This window comes from Phacochoerus africanus, chromosome 8 (assembly GCF_016906955.1).
Source record: "Phacochoerus africanus isolate WHEZ1 chromosome 8, ROS_Pafr_v1, whole genome shotgun sequence".
Taxonomy (NCBI): Eukaryota; Metazoa; Chordata; class Mammalia; order Artiodactyla; family Suidae; genus Phacochoerus; species Phacochoerus africanus.
This window is the reverse complement of record NC_062551.1, coordinates 75,338,586-75,365,396: the sequence shown is the minus strand read 5'-3', so window position 1 is coordinate 75,365,396 and position 26,811 is coordinate 75,338,586. Positions and strand designations below refer to the sequence as shown.

General features: G+C 46.7%; 1 protein-coding gene and 1 long non-coding RNA gene across 2 annotated transcripts in view; one reads left to right on the top strand and one right to left on the bottom strand.

The window, feature by feature from the left end:
* Positions 1 to 2,741: 2,741 nt before the first annotated feature.
* The window catches only part of SDHB (succinate dehydrogenase complex iron sulfur subunit B), a 29,549-nt gene continuing 5,479 nt past the window's right edge, over positions 2,742 to 26,811 (top strand). The window contains exons 1-5 of the mRNA XM_047792086.1: positions 2,742 to 3,064; positions 16,382 to 16,509; positions 20,304 to 20,389; positions 23,697 to 23,833; positions 24,451 to 24,567. Coding sequence (XP_047648042.1) covers positions 2,993 to 3,064; positions 16,382 to 16,509; positions 20,304 to 20,389; positions 23,697 to 23,833; positions 24,451 to 24,567 — 540 coding nt within the window. The 5' untranslated portion in view covers positions 2,742 to 2,992. The remainder of the gene's footprint in view (positions 3,065 to 16,381; positions 16,510 to 20,303; positions 20,390 to 23,696; positions 23,834 to 24,450; positions 24,568 to 26,811) is intronic.
* Positions 22,853 to 25,558, bottom strand: LOC125133678 (uncharacterized). The gene is made up of 3 exons (XR_007136495.1): positions 24,855 to 25,558; positions 23,577 to 24,765; positions 22,853 to 23,084 (listed from the first exon to the last, which is right to left on the bottom strand). It is a non-coding gene; the product is annotated as an uncharacterized LOC125133678 (long non-coding RNA).

Genomic DNA, 26,811 nt, shown 5'->3' with positions numbered 1-26,811 from the left:
TCCTCACAGAGACAACACTGGTTCTTAACCTGATGAGCCACCACAGGAACTCCACAAAATCTTTTTTTTTTTTTCTTTTTGGCCACACCCACTGCATTTGAAGTTCCTGGGCCAAGGATTAAACCTGGGCCACAGCAGTGACAATGCCAGATCCTCCACCCACTAGGCCACCTGGGAACTCCTCACAGAATCTTAAATCAGCTGATTTTAATACCCTGATTTTACAGGCAAGGGAACTAAAGGCCAGAGATGGGGAGGGACTAGTCCAAGGTCACACAGCCTCAAGGGGAAGATTCAAGGTTAGGCCCAGAGGTCCTGGTTGTTTCCTGTGGCCTCACTATATACCTCCTCTGAGGCCACATGGCAGCTCTGGTCCAGGACTCCAGGAACTTAGCCCCATCCACCAATGCAGCTGGCCATCTTAATTTCTCCAGGAGAATCTAAATTATATGGGTGTGTTGGAGTTCCCGTCGTGGCGCAGTGGTTAACGAATCCGACTAGGAACCATGAGGTTGCGGGTTCGGTCCCTGCCCTTGCTCAGTGGGTTAACGATCCGGCGTGAGCTGTGGTGTAAGTTGCAGACGCGGCTCGGATCCTGCGTTGCTGTGGCTCTGGCGTAGGCTGGCAGCCACAGCTCCAATTAGACCCCTAGCCTGGGAACCTCCATATGCCGCAGGAGCGGCCCAAGAAATAGCAAAAAGACAAAAAAAAAAATTATATGGGTGTGGAAGCCAAAGACTATACAAAGGTGCTTTTCACAGGGTAGGGGAGGAGTTCCTGTCATGGCAGAGTGGAAATGAATCTGACTAGGAACCATGAGGTTGTGGGTTCAATCCCTGGCCTTGCTCAGTGGATTAAGGATCTGGCATTACTGTGAGCTGTGGTGTAGGTCACAGACGTGGCTCAGATCTGGCGTTGCTGTGGCTGTGGTGTAGGCCGGCAGCTGTAGCTCCGATTTGACCCCTAGCCTGGAAACCTCCATATGCCGCAAGTGCGACCCAAAAAAGACAAAAAAAAAAAAGCAAGGGTAGGGGATTAATAAGTACAAACTACTCCATAAAATAAATAAACTGCAAAGATATAGAGTACAACACAGGGAATATACCCAATATTTTATAATAACTATAAATGGAACATAATCTTTAACACCTGAAACATAATATTGTACATCAACTACAACCTCAATTCTTTTATTTATTTATTTTTTGGTCTTTCTGCCTTTTCTAGGGCCGCTCCCGCGGCATAGGGAAGTTCCCAGGCTAGGGGTCTAATTGGAGCTGTAGCCAGCCTACGCCAGAGCCACAGCAACACAGGATCCCAGCCACGTCTGTGACCTACACCACAGCTCACGGCAACACCGGATCGTTAACCCACTGAGCAAGGCCAGGGATGGAACCTGCAACCTCATGGTTCCTAGTTGGATTCGTTAACCACTGCGCCACGACGGGAACTCCTAACCTCAATTCTTTTAAAAGGTGACTTTTATATGTCGAAAACAAGTGGGCAGGAATTCTCTCCGTGGCTCATGGGGATTGGCAGCATCTCTGGAGTCCTGGGACACAGGTTCAATCCCCAGCCCGGCACAGTGGGTTAAGGATCCAGCGCTGCTGCAGCGTAGGTCATATCTGTGGCTCAAACCTGATCCTTGGCCGGGGATGCTATGGGGAGGCCTAAAAAACAAAAACAAAAACAAAACAAAAGCAAGTGGGCCGAGAAGGGAAAACATCATCCTGGGAGATACAGGGAACTGCAAAGTTAGCTAACTACATAAACTGCCAGAGCTGACTGAAGAGACTGAGAGACACGAAGGACAAAACCCACACCTGCCCAAGGTAATTGAGTTTCCAGAGTGAGATGGGCTCTGAGATAACCCATGCAGAGGTCTGGATAAAGCAGCTGATATGACTGAAATAGAAAGTTAAGGAGCTTCCGTCATGGCTCAGTAGTTAACGAATCCAACTAGGAACCATGAGGTTGTGGGTTCGATCCCTGGCCTTGCTCAGTAGGTTGACGATCCCGCGTTGCCGTGAGCTGTGGTGTAGGTTGCAGATGCGGCTCAGATCCCACGTTGCTGTGGTTGAGGCATAGGCTGGTGGCTACAGCTCCATTCGACCCCTAGCTTGGGAACCTCCACATGCAGCGGGTGCGGCCCTAAAACAGGCAAAGTCAAAAAAGAAAAAAAAGAAAGAAAGAAAGAAAGTTAAAACACGCACACCTCTTTCATAAAAAGACTGCTGTGAGGATTAAGATGAATCATAATGCTTGGCACATAGTAGGTGTTCAAGAAATGGTTTCTAACGCTAACTGACTGACTGAGCCATCCTGGGTTCCCTTCTCGCCCCTCTTTTACAGAACAGAACTTACCGTATTACAATTGTCTGGTAAGTTTGGTGAGGGCGGCACCGGTGCCCGGCTTGCTCACGCACTGTAGTACCCAGCACCTGGCACATAGTGGTGCTCCATACGTATTTTTGAATGAATGACACCTTTGCCCTTGATCGTTGAAGTCCCCTCGGACTCCAACCTTCCTGATTTGCCCCGGACTGAGGGGTTTCTTGGGAGGCAGGAATGCTGAAACCCGGTCAGTCTCGGGCAAACCGCAGTGAGTGACATGATAGATAAATTTTCAGGAAGAAAGGGGTTAAAAATCTGGAGAGGACAAGGATCGAATGGCTCCGCCCACTTAGGCTGTAGCCCCACCCCTTACCACGGCCCTCCCTCTCTGGCTCCGCCCCCTTCCTCTGGGAAGGTCACCTTCGAACGCGGGAGACTAAGTGGGCATGCGTCCGGCCCACGGCAACTACGCACGCTCTTGCAGGCTTTCTCCGCCTTCCCTCCACCCACTCGGGAAACCGGAAGCCACCTCCCACTCGGTGGTTCCGAGCAGCTAGCGGGTCCTCGGTGGACGCTGGCTCGGCGCCGCGGTGCTCGGTGGGACAGCGGCGGAGAGTGACCGCGGGTTAAGGGGTGGGGCTCGACGTCAGAAGCCAAAATGGCGGCGGTGGTCGCGGTCTCCTTGAAACGCTGGTACCCGGCCACAACTCTTGGCGGAGCCTGCCTGCAGGTGAGCACCCGCCCCGGGCGGAGGGGGCGAGCCAGGCGTGAAGGTCACGGAGACGGCTTGCAGTGGGGAGGGCAGCGGAGGGGCTGAGGGAGCATAGGGCCAGGCCTCAAGGAGGAGGACAACCCGCTCCCACCCGCGCAGTGCTCTAACTCTGGCCGGGAGCGTCCCTGCCGGTTATCTTTCTGCACCTTTCTGCAGCCCGCGAATTGGTCAGGGCGGAGAGGGTTTTTTAGACACAAGAAAGAGAAGTTCGGAGAGGGAACTGGAATTGCCCAAGGTCACATGGCGAGCGAGTGTCTGTTAGGAAGCATAATTCGAATCCGACCATTTGGCCGCCGAGCCCTTTTTCTGTCTCCTTTGGGAAAGACAGACCTGCCTGAGCGCGAAGGATAAAACTGGGAGGCGAGGTCACTCCTCCAGGGTGCTCAGTAAAGAGGGAAAGGGCGGGTGAACTGTTGGGGCCAAGGGAACAGAAAAATGGAAGGTAATCCGCTTGATGCCCTGAGGATATGAGTTTTCGTAAAGCAGAGTCATCCGCTCTGAATCCCTACCTGTAAAGGGTGTACCGACCTTATCGAGCTTGGCACTGCTCTTATTTATGTTCTTCAGGGTGCATCCCTTGAATTGTCAGGAAGCTACCCACTTGTGATCTGCATTCAAAATGGGAGGAAGGGAAATTGCCATCGCAATTTGTGTGTGTAAATCCCTTTCAAATCTTTTTCGTCCTTTGGGCTCCAGAAAAAACCCTGTAAGTTGGACAAGCAGGAATTCTTATCTCCGTTTTAGAGTTTTGAAAACTGAGGCCTCAGAAAGTGGTGTTTTGGGTTGTGTTTGTTTTTTTACTTGTTCAAAATATCACAGCCAAGAATGGGTTGATCCAGGACCAGACCCCAGTATTTTGAACTTTGTATGTGAAAAACTCCTAGCATAGATCTGGCCCACAAGAGAGGTACAAGAATTATGAATTCCCCTCCTCTTCCTGCACCTCCATGAGAACATATTCGCTGGCATATGGCCAGTCTTCTAACACCAGCTCTTTGCAATATGCTCTATGTGAACTCTATGTGACAGGTCATCTCGCAGCCTTCCTGAGAAGTAGGGCTGGGGATGAGAACTGCCTACCAGCGTCTTAAGCTGAGGGTTAAATTGGTGATTGATAATGACCTTGTTTACAGCTCCTTTTATACTTGCTGAGCAAGCAGTTAGGTTGTGAGAGTCCCACCAATGAGAGTGCATTCTGAAGCTCAGGTCCCTCCTCCAAGAATGAATTACAGAGAAGGTTGGTTTCATAGGTCAGTGTTGTAATTCCAGGTGAAGCCACTGTAGGGCCTCCTGAGGGCAAAGAAAATAAATTACACACACACCCCCATGTAGGAAAATGTATTCACATCCATAAATAGTGACATCATCATAATCCACCTGAATAGAATCCGTAATGAGCTTGGTGTACTACTTTCGGGTATACTCGGGTTCCTAGGAGTCTAGGACACAGTGGGAGATCTCTTCTGAATTCCTCATGCTTTTGTTTGTACCACTGAACCACAGTTCTGCCTGTGAGTATTGAACTGTAGTGTATTAACTGTTGTTTATGTTGCCTCATTTCTTCCTCTAGACTGTGTACTCCCCAAGGGCAAATACCACAGACTTTCAGCTGTGTGTCTCGTTGCCTCTAGCGCTGACGGGGCTTGCTATACCTATCTGCCAATTAGAATAATGCAAGAACAGGAGTTCCCGTTGTGGCACAGTGGAAACAAATCCCAACTAGGAACCATGAGGTTGCAGGTTCAATCTCTGGCCTCACTCGGTGGGTTAAGGATCTGGCATTGCTGTGAGCTGTGGTGTAGATCGCAAATGCAGCTTGGATCCTGCATGGCTATGGCTGTGGCCCAACTGTAGCTCCAGTTCAACCCCCTAGCCTGGAAACCTCCATATGTCCCAGGTGCCTCCCTAAAAAGAAAAGAAAAAAAAAAAAAGAATAATGCAAGAATGGATATGGTTGCCAATGTGGAAGAGCAGAAATTATTTTCTGAGCAATGCCAGAAACTTGGCCCTCCTGTTAATCCTATGAGGTAGATTTTAATACCCACTACTTTCTTACAAAAGGAAACAAAGTCAGAAAAGTTAAGTAATTTGCCAAAGAAGGTCCAGCTACTAAGTGTTAAATCTTGGCTTTGGACCACCGCCATTCACACCTTTCGGAAACTATCTCTCTCTGGTGAGACCTCCCTGCCTTTTTCCTCTCCATTTCCACATCTTTCCCGCCTATCTCTGAATCTGTTATCTGCACAGTCGAATTCAAGCTCCCAGCCTGCTCCCAAGGAAGCTCTCCTTAGAGAAATAACACGCTGCCTTCAGCGTAATCCAGAATTCACCCTTCTCATCCTCAGTCTGGTTTCAGTCCAGTTGTTGATATCTCGCTTCTTGCCTTCAATTATAAACTGTGCATTTCAGGAGTTCCCATTGAAATGAATCTGACTAGGAACCATGAGATCGTGCGTTCGATCCCTGGCCTCACTCAGTTAGCCACGAGCTGTGGTGTAGATTGCAGATGCAGCTCGGATCCTGCGTTGCTGTGGCTGTAGCATAGGCTGACAGCTGTAACTCCGATTTGACCCCTAGCCTGGGAACCTCCATATGTCGAGGGTGCGGCCTTAAAAAGCAAAAAGTGAAAAAATAAATAAACTATGCCTTTCAGCTTATCCACGATTTCTTACAAAGGTACACTCAGCCTTGAACTCTCATTAGTTTGTAGATTGAGGTAGAAATGCTTTTGACAAACCCCCTTCTTTGGGTTTGTCGTATAAATTGCCCAGCTAGGCTACAACGAAGAAAAAACTCAAAATTTTTGTCTGCCTCCTGCTTCTGCCCGTATATTCTCCTTTGCTGCCTGTGTTGTGGGAGAAGTGGTGGCACTGCTCTGGCTCCTCTCCTCTCGTGCTCTCCATCCTGTCGCCTGTTCAGAGGTGGCTGTCCAGGACTTCTCCCCTCACCCTGCATTACCAGCTTTGCTGCTCTATCACAGCAGCAGCAGCACACAAACACACTATAGTTTCTTCCATCTTAAAAAACCATATCCTGGGAGTTCCTGTCGTGGCACAGTGGTTAACGAATCCGACTAGGAACCATGATGTTGCGGGTTCGATCCCTGCCCTTGCTCAGTGGGTTAAGGATCTGGCGTTGCCGTGAGCTGTGGTGTAGGTTGCAGATGAGGCTCGGATCCCGAATTGCTGTGGCTCTGGTGTAGGCCAGCAGCTACAGCTCCAATTAGACCCCTAGCCTGGGAACCTCCCATATGCCGCAGGAGTGGCCCAAGAAATGGCAAAAAAAAAAAAGACAAAAAAAAAACCAAAAAACTATATCCAGCCACCATCCCAGTTCTCCACTCACCTTTATAGAAAAACTTCTCCAGAGGTGTTTCAACTCCCTGACTACAATTCATTTCCCCTTGTTTTCTCATGAACCTATTCCAGTCAGACCTTTCACCCTTACCACTTCACGGAAAGTACTTGTGCCAGGGCCGCCAGTGACCTTGGCTTTGTTAAATCCGACATCAATTCTCATGATACTTTGCTCCCTAAATCATAGTGTGCACTCCCTCCTTAAAACACTTTGTGGCCTGAGCCCCAGGACATGGCAGGTTTCAAGGTTTCCGCCTCGCCCACTGGCCAATCTTTCTGTCTCCCTTTGCTTGTCTCTCCACATCACCCCAAACTCCATAAATACTGGGACTCCGTCCCTAGGCCTCATCTTTATAGACGCTCCTTTGGGCTTTAGATACCTCCCAAATTTGCGTCTCCAACCCAAACTTCACCCCACATCTCTAGACTCAGATGGCCACCCAACTATAGTCTCAAAATCTCCACATGGATATTTAATAAACTTTGATTGCCTGAAGACAGAACCCTGGCGCTCTCCCTGCCACACACTTTTCTCCTGCCATCTCAGCTGATGGCAGTTCAACTTCATGTGGCTTGTGACTTTTTTTTTTTTTTTTTTAGGGCCACACCCTTGGCATATGGACGTTCCCAGGCTAGGGATCAAATGGGAGCTACAGCTGCCGGCCTACGCCACAGCCATGCCAGATTGGAACCGTATCTGTGACCTACACTGCAGTTCACAGCATCACCAGATCCTTAACCACTGATTAAGGTCAGGGATCAAACCCACATCCTCATGGATACTATTCGGATTGGTTTCCACTGTGCCACAACAGGAGCTCCCTACCTTGTGACTTTGGAGCCGTCCTTGTTCTCCTACCTCTTACATCCTGGCAGTTCTTTCTTAAAGTGTATTTAAAAACTAACTGCTTCTTGGAGTTCCCACTGTGGCACAGTAGGTTAAGGATCTGGCATTGTCTCTGCAGCAGCTTGGGTTGCTGCTGAGGTGCACGTTTGATCCCTGGCCCAGTGCAGTGGGTTAAGGATCCAGTGTTGCTGCAGCTGCAGCGCAGATTCAATCCCTGGAATTCCCTGGCCTAGGAACTTCCATATGCTGCAGGCGCAGCCATTAAGAAAAAAAAAAAAATGGTTCTCAAGACAGAAGGTAATGTGATCCTTTCAAAACTTGTCTCTCTCCTGTGTTCAAAACCTTCCGGTAGTTTCCCGTCTTTCTCAGGGTAAAGGCAGAAGTCCTCCCACCTGGCTCTCCATTGACCTTGCTGTCCTGTTCCCATCCCTCTCACTCACTCCATTCTCAGCAACCACTGGCGCCTCCTTGCACCTCAGACACATTCCCACCTCCAGATCTTTGTATTTGGAGTTCCCATTGTGGCTCAGCGAGTTAAGAACCCAGCATAGTGTCCATGAGGATATGGGTTTCATCCCTGGCCCATGGATTAAGGATTGTTGCTGCAGCACAGGTCGCAGATGCAGCTTGGCTATGGCGTGGCTGTGGCTGTGGCAGAGGCCCGTAGTGCAGCTCCAATTCTCCCCATTGCCTGGGAACGTCCATGTGCTGAGGGTGCAGCCCTAAAAAGGAAAAGAAAAAAAAAAAAGGTGTTTGCACTCTGTGCTCTCTGCCTGACCTGCTCTTCCCTAGGTAAGTGTATGGGTTGTTTACTTACCTCCTTCAGGTCCTTGATTACCTGTCACCTTTACAGTGAAGTCTTCGCTGGCTGCCCCATCTGGGGTTGTGGCCAGGATCCCCAGGCCCCCCACCCTCTTCATGGCATTTATCACCACCTGACAAGCTCTAGGTTTTATTAGTGTGCATCTCCTCCAGTCACTGTAAGCTCCACAAGGACTACGATGTATGTCTGTCTGTCCTTGATTCCCCAAAGCCTGGAACAGTCCCTGGAGCATAGTAGCTGCTGTGTAATTAATTATTGAACAAATAAGTGAATGAGAATATCTGGACCAACTACCACCCCAAAAACCTTGCTGATTATGCAAGTATAGTAACAACTTCTCTTGTTCCTTGGATCTTTGGGGGAAAGGAATTACCTTTTTGAACTCTTCTGTTTTGGATTTGTGTTTTCACAACTGTGTAGTGGCTAAAAGTTTGGGCTTTGGAGTCAGTGACCTGTGTTTGAATCCTGGCTCTTTTGTTAAATGACCTTATTCTCATTTTTTATTTGAGAATAAAAAGCTTTCTTCATAGAGATATTGTCAAGATTAGAGATAATTTAGTAGAACATCTGGCACCTGGTACGGGCTCGGTGAATGAGCTGCTATTATTACTTATACTTCTACTATGAATACCTACAGAACAGATTTTCCCGTTTCTACTTCAGGCAATTTTTTTTAAAAATCCAGGTCCCATAATCCTCTGGACTCTTAGTGCAGCCCTCAAGGTGAGCAAAGCTCCGTCACTATTAGAACCACAGCCTGCTCTGATCATTTTGATTTCGGCATCTTCTCTCTTCATTCTTGTTAGCACCACCAAGTGTTGCATGAGATACTTTCATTTATTTATTTTTTTTTTAGGGCCGCACCTGCGGCATATGGAGGTTCCCAGACTAGGGGTCAAATTGGAGCTGCAGCCACTGGCCTACGTCACAGCCACAGCAACTCAGGATCTGAGCCACATCTGTGACCTAGAGCACATCTAGAAGCAACGCTGGATCCTTAACTCACTCAGCGAGGCCAGGGATCGAACCCGAAACCTCATGGATCCTACTCGAGTTCATTGATGCTGAGCCACAACAGGAACTCCAATACATTTTTAACTCAAAATGAATTTAAATTAGTTGTTTTAGAAAAAAATAGTGGCACTTTGGGAAGCCCCAAAACTTATATTGGGATTTAGCGCCTTCTGATACTCTGTTGTGATTGATCCTTGCATTGCTTTTTTTTTTTTTTTAATGATTTTTACTTTTTCCATTATAGTTGGCTTATAGTGTTCTGTCAGTTTTCTACTATATGGCGAAATGATCCAGTCACACATAAGACTTTTTAGGAGTTCCCTGGTGGCTCAAAAGTTTAAAGATTGGCGTTGTCACTGCTATGGAATAGGTTTGATCCTTGGCCCAGAAACTTCTGCTTGCCTCGGGTGTGTCTTTTTTTGCTTTTTCTAGGGCCTCTCCTGAGGCATATGGAGATTCCTAGACTAGGGATCTAATCGGAGCTGTAGCCACCTGCCTACGCCAGAGCCACAGCAACACAGGATCCGAGCGGCATCTGCGACATACACCACAGCTCACGGCAACGCCAGATCCTTAACCCACTGAGCAAGGGCAGGGATCGAATCCACAACCTCATGGTTCCTAGTCGGATTCGTTAACCACTGCGCCACGACAGGAACTCCAAAAACGACTTTTTAAAATGATTTCTGGGAGTTCCCATCGTGGCTCAGTGGTAATGAACCCAATCAATATCCATGAGGACAGGGGTTTGATCCATGACCTTGCTCAGTGAGTTAAGGATCTGGTGTTGCTGTGAGCTGTGGTATAGGTCGAAGATGTGGCTTGGATCCTGCGTTGCTATGGTTGTGGTGTAGGCTGGCAGCTCCAGCTCCCATTCGACCCCTAGCCTGGGAACTTCCATATGCTGCTGGTGTGGCCCTAAAAAGACAAAAGAGTAATTTCTAAACAAGCCCAGGCCCTTTGGGGAAGATCCATATGATCAAGTTTAGACCTTTGTGTCTTTGTACAGTGGATGGAAAGCAGATATATTTAGTTAGGTATTAGAAGGAGCTGATAAGGTGAGGCCCCAGTGCAGGTAACCAGGATCAGCTTTGACAGGCCTTTGCGGGAGTGAAACTGAGCCTGACAGAGCCAGATGCCTGTTGCCCACTGCCAATACTATTAAATCTGGCTTTAGAACCAGGGAGTGATAGCTGACAACCTCAAAATCCCAGGTTCTATTTAAATTCCAAGTTTTATTTGTATTTTAGTAAAAAAGAAAAATTTTTTGAAGGGGTGATATTTTTTAGAGGCTTCTCATGCCTCTCGCTACCACCTACCTCAGACACAGCAGCTGCCCCCTCTGGGAAACAGTAACAAATTGTAGTGCATCACATCATGAAACAGGACTTGGTAATAAAAAGCAATGACTCTTGAAGAACAACAGCTTGGCAGAATCGCCAGGAAATTATGCAGGGTTTATTGGTTTGTTTTTTTTTTCCTTCTTAGGGCCACACCCACAGCATATGGAGGTTCCCAGGCCAGGGGTCATATTGCAGTTACAGCTGCTGGCCAATGCCAGATCCTTAACCCACTGAGTAAGGCCAGGAATCGAACATTCATCCTCATGGATGCTAGTCGGATTCGTTTCTGCTGAGCCACAATGGGAGCTTCTAATTTTTTTTAATTTTTAAAAAGCCAATTACCCCAAATTACATATGAAATGATTACATTATATAACATTCTTGAAATGATAAAATTATAGAAAATGTTACAGATTAGTGATTGTTGGGGATGAAGGAGTAGGGATGGAGGGCATGAGGGGCATGGTTGTGGCAGATATTCTGTATCTTGACTGTATCTCTGTTAACATTCTGGTTGTGATATTTTTTGGCCACACATAGGGCATGTGAAAGTTCCTGGTCCAGGGATCAAAACCCAAATCACTGCAGTAACCAGAGAGTCAGTGCAGTGATAATGCCAGATCCTTCTTATCCCACTGAGCCACAAGGGAATTCCTTTGGTTGTGACCCTGTGCTATGGTTTTGTACACTGTTACCACTGGGGGAAATTGAATAAAGGGTACTTGGGAGCTCAGTATTACTTCTTATAAATGCATGTGATTCTACAGTTATTTCCAAATGAAAAGTGTATTTTTAAAAAAAGGCAATAAACCATGGGTATATGCAGCAGCATGAATCAATCTTAGAAGCATTATGTTGAGTGGAAAGAAGCTAGGTCCAAGATGTATAACCTCACTCAGTGCATTTACTTATTTATTTATTAGCACCACACCTGTGGCATATGGAGGTTCCCAGGCTAGGGGTTGAATCCGAGTTGCAGCTGCCGGCCTACACCACAGCCCGGCAACGCTGGATCCTTAACCCACTGAGCAAGGCCAGGGATTGAACCTGCGTCCTCATGGATACTAGTCAGATTCTTTTCTGCTGAGCCACACAATGGGAACTCCCCTCATTGCATTTGTATGACATTGTCTAAGAGGCAAATCCATAGTAATAGAGAGCTGGTCACTTGCCAGGGGCAGGGAGAGGGTGCTGACGGTAAAGAAACACTGGGGAGCTTTCTGAATGGAAATATTCTGTCATAATTGTGGTAGTAGTATTACAACTTTATCAAAACTCATTGAATTATACTCTTAAAATTGGTGAATTTTATTGTAGTGCTTCATGTCATTGCATCTAACAAAAACAAGGAGTGTGTTAAGCAAGCTCCTGGGACTGCTATCTTTAATTTTTTCACTTCCTCCAGTTCCTGTTGTACACCACAAGGTGGCGTAGCCAGATGTTCTTGTCATTTCACAAAATGGAGGTCCTAGTGGGAAATGTTCATTTGTAGAAATGACTTTCCTTTCATTACTGATCTTAGCGAGGTTAGTGATAAGATAAAATACAACTTTCATCCTCACTTTCATTTTCCTAATACCTTTTCTTTCATACTAAGAGCTGATGTTATCAGCATCATTAAATTTGGGAGCAAGTATAAACTGCATTGCATGTCTTACAATTACTCAATTAATCTTAAGAGTTTTTACTTTAACAGTTTATAAGAGAATTAGCTGGCCCGGAATAGAATACCTGTGGCATATGGAAGTTCCCGAGCCTCAGCTTGTGACAATGCCAGATCTTTAACCCACTGACTGGGGCCAGGGATTGAATACGAATCCTCACAGACACTGTGTTGGGTTCTTAACCCCAATGATCCACAAGGGAAACTCTGTATTTTTTTTATCTTCAACTTAATAAGTGCTGTTTGGACTGGCAGGCTCCTCCCCTCCGTATCACCATAGTAGAAGCTCAGCAGGACTTGGTGTGGCCTCTGCCTTGCCTCATCTGCCTAAATGCAAAAGGGCTTCACGGACCCTGGGATGGGAGCAGCTTAGACTTAGCATTATATGTAAATGCCATATACAGAGGGGTCTAGGTTTGTTTTATTTGTTAATGGCTTGATATAAGTTGCACTGTTTGGTCTCTTAAGGTACATTTAAAATAAACCACTTTTAGGAGTTCCCGTCATGGCTCAGCAGTTAACGAACCTGACCAGTTCGATCCCTGGCCTTGTTCAGAGGGTTAAGGATCCAGCGTTGCTGTGACCTGTGGTATAGGCCAGTAGCTACAGCTCTGATTCGACCCCTAGCCTGAGAATCTACATAAGCTTCGGGTGCAGCCCTAAAAATGACAAAAGATAAAATAAACCACTTTTTGCATTTGTTTAATGCTCGATTTTTGTTCTTCAATCTTTACTAACCAGGGATTGAACTGCTCTATGCAGAGGCTTGGGCCAGATACCCTGGGAGATGGAAAACGTGACCTGTTCTGTGCTGGTTTATGTTATGTACCAAGTGACCGGGCTCAGATAGTTGGTGGAAATGTTATTCTGGGTATTTCTGGATGAGTTTAACATTTAAATTGATAGACTGACAAAGACCAGTGCTTTATTGTATCACTTACAGGTAGAATCTAAAAGATACAACAAACTGGTGGAGCTCCTGTCATGGCGCAGCAGAAAGGAATCCGACTAGGAACCATGAGGTTGCGGGTTTGAGTCCTGGCATTTCTCATTGGGTTAAGGATCCGGCATTTCTGTGAGCTGTGATATAGGTCACAGATGCAGCTCAGATCTGGTGCTGCTGTGGCTGTGGTGCAGGCCGGCAGCAACAGCTCCAATTAGACCCCCAGCCTGGGAACCTCCATATGCTGTGGGTGCAGCCCTAAAAAGACAAAAAGATAGGAAAAAAAAATACAACCAACTAGTGAATAAAACAAACAAAAGCAGATTCACAGATATAGAGAACAAACTAATGATTACCAGTGGGGAGAGGGAGGAAGGGCAGTATAGGGTGGGGGGGTGGAAGGTACAAGCCTTTGGGTATAAGATAGGCTCAAAGTTGTACAACATGGGGAGTATAGCCAGTGTTAAATCAAACAAATCGATAGACCAAGTAATGCATGTTGCCCTCCCTAATGCGAGTGAACCTTACCCAATCAGTTGTAAGCTGGAATAGAACAAAAGGCTGTCCCCCCTTTAAATAAAAGGAAATTACTCCCACCTCATTGCTTTCAAACTGGGACATTGATTTTTTTTTTTTCCCTACCTTTAGACTTGAAATATTGACTCTTCCTGGGTCTTGAGCCTGCTGGTCTTTGGACTAGAACCACGTCATCTGCTCTCCTGGTCTCCAGCTTGCCTGCTGCAGATTTTAAGATTTGTTGTCCCCTGTAATCACACGAGCCAGTGCCTTAGAAAAAATCTCTTATCGTGTGTGTGTGTGTGTGTGTGTGTATACGTACACACCATTGCTTCTATTTCTCTGGAGAACCCTGACCTAATACGCATACCTTCAAGGAGTTAGGACATAAAGAGAAGAAAACAGCATCAAGAGCCCTGAGAATAGTCACAAGTAAATAGGATGGCTCAGGGTTCAGGAGCCTGGCTGAAGGCAGACAGGCAGACCTGGGCTCCGGTCCTGGCTCACCTCACGAGCTCTGTAGTCATGGGCCCATCACTTGATCTCTGGGCCTTTTTTCTCATCTTTAAAATGAAGATTCACTGGCCTAGCATTTCAGACAGTATGTGGCAATAGTAGTGGTTTTAAGAATTGGTATATAAAAATTAGTGTATACAGTAGGAAATTGACAGAACACTGTAAAGTATAATGGAAAAAAATTTTTTAATTTAAAAATTAGTGTAAATTTTAAAAATATTTTTAATTTTTCTATTATAGTTGATTTATAATGTTCTGTCAATTTCTGCTGTACAGCAAAGTGACCCAGTCCTGCACACACATGTATATACACATTCTTTTTCTCACATTATCCTCCATCATGTTCCATCACAAGTAACTAGATATAGTTCCCTGTGCTATACATTAGGAAAAATTAGTATGAATTTAAATATAAAAATTTTTGAACATCTGTGCCCTTTTTGCAAATATGTTCTCATAGGGAGCCTGTTTTGGTTGAAGGAGGAAAAGACGTCAGGCCCACCCCGCTTAACCTGATCCTCTCAGCCCCGGGTGGCTCTGCAGGATTCCTTGGCTCACTGTGTGAAACCTACTGGCAGAGGCTGTGGACACTGGGAAGGTTAATAGAAGCATCAGAGAGATCAGGTCTCAGCGGTTTGTTACTTCCCTAAATTTATTTTAAGATACAGTATTCTGGGAGTACCCTTGTGGCACAGCAGTATAAGGATCCAGCATTGTCACTGCAGTAGCTTGGATCGCTGCTGTGGTGCAGATTCAACACCTGGCCCAGGAACTAGCACATGCCACAGGCGTGGTCAAAAGAAATTAAGATACGGTATTCTTTTTTCTTTTCTTTTTCTTTAAACAGCCACACCCGTGGCATATGGAAGTTCCCAGGCCAGGGATTGAATCCAAGCCATAGGTATGACCTAGGCCACAACTGCACCAACACCAGAGCTTTTCACCTACTGTGCCAAGCTGGGGATCAAACCTGTGTCCCAAGCCTCTGCAGTCAGTATCTTAGCTATTCTTTGATGTTTTGTTACAGTGGCCCAGGCTAAGACATATACCCCCAAAACACTAGCATCTCATTTTGACACCTCCAGTAGCTTTCTGACTGGTTTCCCCGGATGTCATCTGACAGGTCTTCCTTTGTGAACTAGTGATGTCCTTCCCGAGAGTAAAAATGATCGTGTCCCTCACCCATTATGAATTTTTGTTAGCTTTTCACTGTTCTTGGGATAAAATCAAAACCTGATTTGTAACTTCCTTCCCTCGACTTCCTCAAATCTGCCACTCTTCCTTCCCTGCTTCTCATTGGCCTGCTCTCCGCCCTGCACAGGTGCCTGTGCTCTCCCCCACCCAGGCCTCTACACATGCTGCGTCCTCAGCTTATAACGCCACTTAATCCCTATTCATCAAGCTGCAGCTTAAATCACTTATGGGGCCTTCCCTGACTGCTTAGACTGGTGTAAGTCTCTGCTGTATTCTTCCCTCTCTACACTTTTATTTGTTTGGGGAGGGGGGTACACCCAAGGCACATGGAAGTTCCCAGGCTAGGGATAAATTGGAGCTGTAGCTGCTGGCCTACACCACAGCCACAGCAACACAGGATCCGAGCCACATCTGTGACCTACACCACAGCTAATGGCAACGCTGGATCCTTAACCCGCTGATGGAGGCCAGGATCAAACCCGTGTTCTCATGGATACTAGTCAGATTCGTTTCTGCTGAGCCATGACGGGAACGCCCCCTCTGCACTTTATTATGGCTATTTCATTTCTCTTGTTCACTGCAGAGTAGCTTCTGTGAGAGCAAAGGCTTTGTCTGGGTTTTGTTTGTTTTTGCTTTTTTTTTTTTTAGGGCCACACCCATAGCACATGGAGGTTCCCAGGCTAGGGGTCCAATCGGAGCTGCAGCTGCCAGCCTACACCACAGCTCACAGCAATGTCTGATCCTTAATCCACGAGCAAGGCTAGGGGATGAACCCGCAACCTCATGGTTTCTAGTCGGATTTGTTTCCACTGAGCCACGACTGGGGACTCCCAGGCTTTGTCTGTTTTGTCAAGTGCCATTTCACCAGCCCCCAGCACAGAGGTGCTTAGCCCTGTGTGTTGGATTTCGGATGACTGCCTTTCCCAAGAAGGCTGTGTGTGTCAGTAACGTGTGGGTTTGTATCCAGTATTGTAGTTTATAGTGCCAGCTAGATAGAAGGATTTACCTTGTGTTTTTAATAATTTAAATGTTTCCTTCTTGTGAACTTTTAAAATTTCAGGCCTGCCGTGGGGCCCAGACAGCTGCAGCCACAGCTCCCCGAATCAAGAAATTTGCCATCTATCGATGGGACCCAGACAAGACTGGAGATAAACCTCATATGCAAACTTATGAAATTGATTTGAATAAGTGAGTATCTCAGTGAAAGCTAGGTATTTAATAAATGAAGGTAAGCTCTCAATCTGATTCAGGGACATGCTTTTCCCATCCTTGGAAGGTTTGACAACTGAGATGATCCAGTGGCTCTGGAAATTATCTATTTTTAAAACAAGAATGAGGAGTTCCCGTCGTGGCGCAGTGGTTAATGAATCCGACCAGGAACCATGAGGTTGCGGGTTCGATCCCTGCCCTTGCTCAGTGGGTTAACGATCCGGTGTTGCTGTGAGCTGTGGTGTAGGTTGCAGATGCGGCTCGGATCCCTCGTTGCTGTGGCTCTGGTGTAGGCCGGTGGCTGCGGCTCCGATTAGACCCCTAGCCTGGGAATCTCCATATGCCACGGAAGCGGCCCTAGGAAAGACAAAAAAACAAAAACAAAAACACAAGAATGAGATAGGTACCTGATTCAAAAAGATAATATCAAGAAAAAAATTTTTTTTTGTCTTTTAGGGCCGCACTCATAGCATATGGAGGTTCCCAGGCTAGGGGTGGAATAAGAGCTGCAGCTGCCAGCCGCAGTCACAGCCACAGCAGATCTGAGCTGCGTCTATGACGTACACCACAGCTCATGGCAACACCGGATCCTTAACCCACTGAGTAAGGCCAGGGATCAAACCTGCATCCTCTTGGATACTAGTCATATTCGTTTCCACTGAGCCATAACAGAAACTCTGCAAGCAGAATAATTTTTACAATATTCCTTTCCTTCCTCCAAGTCAAAGTATAACAATTTCTAGGAATACTGGTAGAGATGGCTTTATACATAGTATTTTGTTAATTTTATATATCTGGACCCACATATTCTTTAATTATAAACACTGTGCACTTGGCTGGAATGGTGATAGGACAAGATAGGGATATAGTTAAACTATTTAAAATGGTCCATACCTATGTATTAGCCTCCTATTTCTGTCATAACAATTGCAACCAACTTAGCGGCAAAAAAACATATTAGAGTTCTAGGAGTTCCCGTCGTGGCTCACGACAGGAGCGAATCCGACTAGGACCATGAGGTTTTGGGTTCGATCCCTGGCCTTACTCAGTGGGTTAAGGATCCGACGTTGCCTCGAGCTCTGGTGTAGGTCGTAGACGTGGCTCAGATCCCGCGTTGCTGTGACTCTGGCATAGGCTGGTGAGTACAGCTCCGATTGGACCCCTAGCCTGGGAACCTCCATATGCTGCAGGAGCGGCCCTAGAAAAGGCAAAAAGACAAAAAAAAAAAGGTTCTCTAGGTTAGAAGTCTGGTAAAGGTAAAGGTTTCATGACTGAAATCAGGGTGTCAGCAGGCTGTCTTCCTTTCTGGAGACAAATGGAGAATCTGTTTTCTGTTCCCTTCGAGCTCTTGGCAGAACTGAGCTCTTGGCAGAACTGAGCTCTTGGCTGTAAGACCGAGGTCCCTGTTTTCTTGTTGGGTAAAAGCTGGGGGCCACTTCCAGCTTTCAGAGATCTCTGCACCCCTTGGCTCATAGTCCCCATCGTCAAAACCAGCACCAGCCGGCTGAGTCCCTCACGTTCCGTCTCTGAACCACTTCTCTGCCCTCCTCTTTAAAGGGTCCCACAGGTGGCCAGAGGGAAGGGAGAGTCCACGAGCCTGGGAGCTGTGCTCTAGCTTCCCGCTGCTCCACTCCTCCCTCCTCAGTATAAGCAGAACTCTTCTATTGTATGAGCGATTTTATGTGTAAATGAATAAGTATTTTATTTCTTCAGTGGCACCAAAAAAAAAAAAGGTTTGAAAGCTACTGATACTCAAAATGCTTTTTTTAACTCTCTTTATCAACACATAAACTCTATTAATGAGATAGAGTTAATTGATATATAATCTTCTCAAACACTCAACCAGAAATTATCAGTACAATTCAAAGAAAGGAAAATTATTCCGGCCACATTTTCTGACTGTAATACAATAAAATTAAAAATTCATATTAAAAACAAAAAAGCCTAATTACTTGGAAATTTAAAAGCATTCTTTTAAATTAACTGCTTGATTAGGGAATAATAAAAATATTCTCAGATACCTAGAAAATAAAAACATTGCAAATTGAAACTACAGAACATGTGGCAGTTCTCTTGTGGCACAGTAGGTTAAGGATCCAGTGGTACCACAGCTGTGGTGTAGGCCTCAGCTGTGGCTTGGGTTCATTCCCCGGCCCAGGAGCTTTCACATGCTGGAGGTATGGCAAAAAAAAAATGCAGAATGTGATTAAAACTGGAAGAGTTAAATTCATAACTTTTTTAATGATTAAAAAATTTTTTAAGAGTGATTGCATTTAGTTGTAGTAATGGCAGAATAGCTTTCCTCAGACTAACCCTCCCACGAAAAATAACCACACATTCCAGTTTATAAGATAAATATAAGAAGCAGTGACTTGAGGCACAGGACAGTAACCAAAGCAGGCCAATGCTGGGAGTGAGTTGACCTGTGAAAGAACAGAATGTTACTTGGGTAAATCGGTTTTTTTGCATGTTTTTTACCTGAGGGCAAGCCCCAGTTGATGAGGGAGTGCAAGAGCTAAAACCAGAGGCTTGAAAAACCAGAGGATACATGTGGAGGTTGCCACAGCAACCAGAAAATGAGGGGGAAGTCCTAGAAAGAGGCACAGAGGGAAAGCCCCGAATGTGAACTCTGCCCAGATCCTGAGTTCAGCCAAACTAATTGCTGCCTTAGAGAAAAATCAGCACTCTTCTGAGAAGGATAATACAGTCCAGGGTTACTACAGCATGTTATTCACAAGATCAGCATATGAGCCCAAACTACTAATCATTCAGAGAAACACTTGACGCCTCCTCAAGTGAAAAGGCAATCAGTGGAGACAGCCTTGAAGCCCCACAGTTGTTGGAATTGGCAGACAGGATTTTTAATTGTGTTCATAGATAGAGGAAGATATACTCATGATGGGATAGGAAATCTCAGCAGAGAGGTAGACACTATTTTAAAAGAACCAGTGGAGGAGTTCCCATTGTGGTGTAGAAGCAAACCAGCTAGTATCCATAAGGATGCGGGTTCAAACCCTGGCCCTGCTCAGTGGGTGAAGGACCCAACGTTACCATGAGCTACTGTATGCAGCTTGGATCTGGCGTTGCTCTGCTTTATAGATGGTGAGCTGTTAACTAACCATTTAAGGTTAGCTATTAGCTACATCCCAAAAATAAAACTAAAATTTGAAAATTATTGGGAAAACTTTTCAGGGAGCTTTGAAGAAAGAACAAAAGCTGCCAGTATACAGAAGTTCTTTCCTAACCTGACTACTTCTCTCCGTCTTTAGCTCTCCACTTTCCAGAAACGTATATGCAGTGTGGTCATCAAAATAGAATTCTGCAGTACTAGTTCCCGTCAGTGGAAACAAATCTGAGTAGTATCCATGAGGACGCGGGTTCAATCCCTGACCTCAATCAGTGGGTCAAGGATCTGGCATTGCTGGGAGCTATAACGTAGGTCGCAGGTGCCACTCAGATCTGTTGTTGCTGTGGTGTAGGCCAGCAGCTACAGCTCCAATTCATCCGCTAGCCTGGGAACTTCCGTTTGCTTCAGGTACAGCTCATAAAAGCCAAAAAAAAAAAAAAAAACTCTGCAGGATTTAAAATGTGTAAGAATGTGCAAAAATAAAACTGGAAAAAAATTCTGCATGTGATCTGAGAAGGCCAAATGGTTAAGAAAAACAGCTACTATATGCAGATGTCTCAGATCACATTATGATAAAGTGTAGTAAGGCTGAACTTTGTATAAATACGATTAAGTTTTGTTGGTTTGGTTTGTTTGTTTTGGTCAGCTGTGGTCCTATGGTGTTGGATGCTTTAATCAAGATTAAGAATGAAATTGATTCTACCTTGACCTTCCGAAGATCGTGTAGAGAAGGTAAGCGTTTCCTTCCCTGTTAGGCTTGGACACTTTGGTTCTGATTCCTGAAAGAAGCTTGGGCCGGCCAGAACTGCCAGGGGTACCGGGAGGACAACTGCAGTGCTCTGCCAGGTGACCTTGCCACAGGTCACACTTCCTTTTCTTGGGCACAGTTCCTTTTCTTGGAAATTTGAACTGTGGTATGCGTTCTGGTTTCTGAGTTTGCTGTGGCTGTGGTGTAGGCCAGCAGCTGCAGCTCTGGTTCTCCCGCTAGCCTGGGAACTTCCATATGCTGTGAGTGCAGCCCTAAAGACAAAAATAAGATGAAGAAAACTCCTAGGGAGTTCCCTGGTGGCGCAGCAGGTTAAGGATCTGGCATTGTCACTGCAGCAGCCTGGGTCATTGCTGTGGTGTGGATTGAATCCCTGGCCCTGGGATTGTCCACATGCCACAGGCAGAGCTAAAACGGAAGAAGGAGAATTCCTAAATAATCATTCAGATGGTACTCGGGTGTGGGAAGAATCAGGCGGGTGCTGTGCCAGCTCACTGGCCCTGATGGCTGTGGGGCACTGACCGAGCAGACTCCATTCTGTGCACTTGACGTGAGGTAGACAAGGGTTATTAATCATTTACACTCAGTGTATGTAGGAAGATACTGAGGCCCAGGGAGGGACTTCCCAAGGACACAGAGATGGTGAATTGGGAGCCAGGGCTCAGCCAGAGTTGTCACATTCCAGGATTGCACTCTCAGGCGGTACACTCCGCTGGCCAGGCGTGGGAAACCCGGGATAAAACCAAAACAGGGCAGCTGGGGCCAAGACCAAGGGCTGTGATTGAACTTTCTCCCTGAAATATCCTTCCAAAAAATAAGTCTTTAGAGCCGTTGGCCCATCACTTTTTGTCTTTGTTCTGCTGTACATCTCAGGCTTTTATAAAGTCCTACTTCTAAGACATCTGTTTGGATCTTCCAGGCTTGGATTTGATGTAGCAATTGCTGACAGATGTGGTAGTTGGGCTGAGTCCTGCTGTTTAGGGAACATTCTTCTGTAATTAAATACCAACCCTCCCACATAAGTCCTGGCAACACAAGAAATAAAGACACTCTTCAGTTTCCTTTCCCCATAAACTTTCAGAGACAAGATCACAAGGTGTGGCCTATGGGGACTTAAAAAAAAAGAGGCAAGATGATTTTAATTGTTGCTCGTTTTCCTTGTTTGTGAAGAGAATTTCCAGGAAGCCTTTTTTTTTGTCTTTTTGCCATTTCTTGGGCCACTCCCGCAGCATATGGGAGGTTTCCAGGCTAGGGGTCGAATCGGAGCTGTAGCCCCCAGCCTACACCAGAGCCACAGCAACACGGGATCCAAGCTGTGTCTGCGACCTACACCACAGCTCACAGCAACGCCGGATCCTTAACCCACTGAGCAAGGGCAGGAATCGAACCTGCAACTTCATGGTTCCTAGTCGGATTCATTAACCACTGCACCCCGACGGGAACTCCCTCCAGGAAGCCTTTTTAAGAGAAGTTTCACTGTATTTTCTTTTTTCTTTTGGTCTTTTTGCCTTTTCTAGGGCCGCTCCCGCAGCATATGGAGGTTCCCAGGCTAGGGGTCCAGTGGAGCTGTAGCTGCTGGCCTACGCCAGAGCCACAGCAACACCAGATCCAAGCTGCCTCTGCAACCTACACCACAGCTCACAGCAACGCTGGATCCTTAACCCACTGAGCAAGGGCAGGAATCGAACCTGCAACCTCATGGTTCCTAGTCAGGTTTGTTAACCATTGCGCCACGATGGGAACTCCTATATTTGTTTTCTTTTGATTGTATACTTTTTTTTGGCCATTCCTACAGCATGTGGAAGTTCCCGAACCAGGGATCAGACCTGCACCACAGCAGCAAGCCAAGCTGCTACAGTGACAATGCTAAATCTTTAACCAGCTGAGCCACAGGGGAACTCCTACCATTTCTTATAAAAGCTTACTGCTCTCAGAGTTCCTGTTATGGCACGGCAGAAATGAATCTGACTAGGAACGATGAGGTTGTAGGTTCGATCCCTGGCCTCGTTCAGCGGGTGAAGGATCTGGTGTTGCCACAAGCTGTGGTGTAGGTTGCAGATGTGATTCGGATCCTGTGTTGCTGAGGCTGTGGCGTAGACTAGCAGCTGTAGCTCCAATTCAGCCCCTAACCTCCATATGCTGCAGATGCAGCCCTAAAAAGAAAAAAAAAAAAAAAGCATACTGCTGTGGTTGGATGCCAAGCACACATCAATAAACCGATAATATTCAGTCTCTGGGGAACTGGAGGAGTGTTTGCTGATGACAGACGTTTGTGTTCTCTTAGACCCTTACTACTCTCGGGAGAGGGAGATAGTATAGACCTATGAAAGTGACACCCCAGGACAAGTTTCACAAGTAATCACATTTCTCTGGCCTGAGGATCTTCAAAAAATAGCTTCAGAGAAGTGGGAGAGGGGTTAGGTTGCATAGTCACTTTTAATTCTGAAAATAACTAGGAAATTCCATACACAGGAAATTGTCCAGGCTAAGAAAATTCTCACTTCAGGGTCCTTAGTCAGAACCTTCTTTTTGCTTGCTTTGGTTTGGTTTCACATTAGTTCATTCTTCCAGAAAAGTGGGTCTCATATCCTCCCCTGGGAAGCTGTTCCACTCTCTGGAAACAACAGAATGGGCGCTGTCTCTGGATAATCTGTATCCAGGCTGAAAAGAAAAGAAACAGAAGACTAGTTCCCATTGTGGCTCAGTGGGTTAAGAACCGGACTAGTATCCATGAGGATGTGGGTTCCATCCCTGGCCTTGCTCAGTGGATTAAGGATCCGGCATTGCCATTAAATCTGGTGTAGGTTGCACATGCAGCTTGGATCCTGCGTTCCTGTGGCTGCGATGTAGACCAGCAGCTGTAGCTCTAATTCGACCCCTAGCCTGGGAACCTCCATATGCCGCAGGTACAGCCCTAAAATGACAAAATAAAATAAAAGGAAGAAAGAAATGGCTGCTTTTTCTCTCCGAATACATGAAGCAAGACGCTAGGGCTGGTGTGGGCACTCCATGATGCCAGCAGTGCATCCTTAGCAGGCAGCCTCCAACCTCAGGGCAGCCTCATGGTTTCACAGCATGGGTTTTCGAACTACAGCCGATAGGTCTACCTTCTAGGCAGGAGGAAGGAGGAAAAGGAAGAAAGGCAGCAGGCACCTCTGGCACAGGTGTATTCCATGTCAGCACCACTCCTGATGGTAGAGTAACAGCAGTCCCTCGGGGAGAATTTGCTGCTTGGACTGACGGTGTCTGGGCACCTCTTCTGTTCCCTCTCAGGCATCTGCGGCTCCTGTGCCATGAACATCAATGGAGGCAACACTCTGGCTTGCACCCGAAGAATTGACACCAACCTCAACAAAGTTTCAAAAATCTACCCTCTTCCACATATGTATGTGATAAAGGATCTTGTTCCTGTGAGTTTCTGCTTGTCTCTCCTTCTCTCCACCTCCTTCACTTTTTTTTTTCCCTGTGTGTGCGTGGGGGGGGGTATATGTGTGTGTGCTGTACTATAGTTCTTCAGGGCAGGATTTTTTCGTGTCTGAGTTTAAGGAATTTGAATGGCAGAAGGTAAATGGCCTAGAAGATCCTCCAGCAGCTCATGTAGTATGGACTGCTTGGGAATAACAGGGCGAGAATTCTAGACTTGGAATGCTTTCAGAAGTGAAGGATTTGGTCCTAAGTATAAAGAATTCTTGTGGAAAATGGCAGTTGGGAAAGCAGCGGTTGTTGTGGGTTGTAATTTCCGCCTCCCTGCGCTTGGCCACCTTCCCTTCCCTGACTGCGTGTTTTCAGGGCAACTGGGGAGAAAGGGCCGTGGGATTGGAAAGGTTCCCAAGTGGGTGAAGGAGAGATTTCTAACCGCACTGACGTTGTGACCGTTTCTCCTTGTGTGATCTTTGCACGTGTCTGTGCCAAAGGCAGAGGGTCTGACTTGTGCAGAAAAGTGGGCTGTGTCCAAGAAACAGGGGTAGGAAAGAAAGATAAGGGGCGGTGGTGGACTCTGACTCATTTCTTTTCCTCGCACCCACAGGATTTGAGCAATTTCTATGCTCAGTACAAATCCATCGAGCCTTATCTAAAGAAGAAGGATGAATCCCAGGAAGGCAAGCAGCAGTATCTGCAGTCCATAGAGGAGCGCGAGAAACTGGTCATTAGTCCCCCTTTCCGGTCCTGACTAGAGGGAGTGTGTGGCAGAGGGTTTGCTGGCAAGCGAGCCCGGGAGGGGAGGGGCAGCGGGAGATACTCTGAGTCCTCCGGAAAGGAGCCGCAAGGGTGGGACGCCCATCCTGTCTCAGATGGTCGGGTCTTGAGAAGTTGACAGCTGAATCGGAATTGTTCTTTAACCCTGTGGGCAAATAAGACACATGCTGGCCCTCTGCAGTCCTGCTGCCACTGCCCCGTTTACAGGTGGGAGTGGAAATGGTGGCGGCACACCTGGGATGGCAGCTTGGCTCTCTCCTGACGCCGCCCCTCTAGTGACGGCTGGGTGGTTGCGACGGGCCTGCTCACTCTTCCAAGTTGCTAGCCTCTTTACAGGCCGGGAAGGCTCTGAAAGGGAAAGGGTTCTTGGCAAGTTTTCGGTCTCTTTCTCTTGCACACTTTTACTTCCTCTGAGACTGATTTGCACACTCACACCCTGCACACGGTGTCCTTTGGACGGGAAGAGGTGGGAAGGGAGGACCAAAGGAAAATAGGTCCCAGCATCCTGTCTGCACCGGAGTGAGGCCATGAGCTGTCATGGGGTCACCACCTCGTTCATTTACATGACGGTCCATTAGCGGACTGAGCCCCCCCTAGGGTAGGGGCTGCGTCTTAAGGCCCTTTCTGGATCCTGGCATGTGCTGTTTATAGACAGATACTAGTTGTGTCAATGGATAAATGAATTCTGCCCTTTAGGTCTTGGGAAATATTTAGCCCCTCTCCTCTTCCCCATAAAATGTTAAGAAAGGAAGATCCTGGTAAGAAAAGCCAGCTCTCATCGTGGAGATCATGCGGGTCAGCATGGTCGGGTTGTAAGTCAGAGAAGCAGCAGACTTCTCTTCCAAGAGTTTCTTGTTTACAGGAGCTCCCGTCGTGGCCCAGCAGAAACGAACCCGACTAGTACCCATGAGGATGCCAGATCAATCCCTGTCCTCACTCAGTGGGTTAAGGATCTGGCATTGCCGTGAGCTTCGGTGTAGGTTGCAGATGCGGCTCGGATCCCAAGTTGCTGTGGCTGTGGTGTAGGCCAGCAGCTGCAGCTCTGATTCGACCCCTAGCCTGGGAACCTCCATATGCCGCACCTGCAGCCCTAAAAACAAACCAAAAAAAAGTTTCTTGTTTTCAGTTTCTAATTCCCAGGAGGTCTGACCCATCCAAGGGTCCAGGCAGGAACTGGCCACTCTGGCCCAGCTTGTCACCTCACAGTCCTCTGGTAGGCAAGCATGTAGCTGGTACATCTCCTCGATGTGGTGTCTTTAGGGACTGGAGGGTCTCCTGAGCATGTTTTCTAGATAATCAAAATTTATTCATTTAAGTACCAAACGTTTGCGTATTTAGCATTTTTCACTCCCTTAATACGCTGTACCTACCTTTTTCTCATGATTTTAAAACCCATTATGCTCATTACAGATGAGTGGAAAATACAGAGAACTTCTTTTTTTTCCGGCTACATCCACAGCATATGAAAGTTTTTGGGCCAGGGATCAAATCCAAGCTACAGCCACAGCCTATATCACAGCTGCAGCAACACCAGGTCCTTAATCCACTGCACCACATGGGAACTTCCAACAACTACCTTTTTTTTATAAGTAGACTAAAGAATATGATTGTCATTGGGGCCTTTATCCTGTGACCTTATGCTTCCTAGACCAGTGGGACCAGTTTATACTCCCACCAGCTGATTGCACGGAACATAGGTTACAGACTTCCGGTTACAGATTTGACCATCAGTTCTGTCATCTGTTTCCAGCTGTCACTTCAGATGTCAGTGTGCCCTTCTGTGTGGCCAGTTTTTTTTTTTTTTTTTTGTCTTTGTCTTGCTAGGGCCGCACCCACGGCACATGGAGGTTCCCAGGCTGGTGGTCCAATCAGAGCTGCAGCTGCCGACCTACGCCACAGCAACGCAGGATCCAAGCCGCGTCTGTGACCCACACCACAGCTCACGGCAACACCGGATCCTTAACCCACAGAGTGAAGCCAGGGATCCAACCTGAGACCCCATAGATGCTAGTCAGATTAATTTCCACTGAGCCACAACGGGAACTCCCTGTATTTTTAATCAGTTTCTGTTCCCCAAATCAGAAAGTCCAGGTTGTTAAAACTGGTTGGGCGGGTTGCCATCTGTGTGGCAGGGTTGGCATGGAGGCTCCAGGGCCAGACTGCCTGGGGTCCCATCCCAGCTCTGCTATTT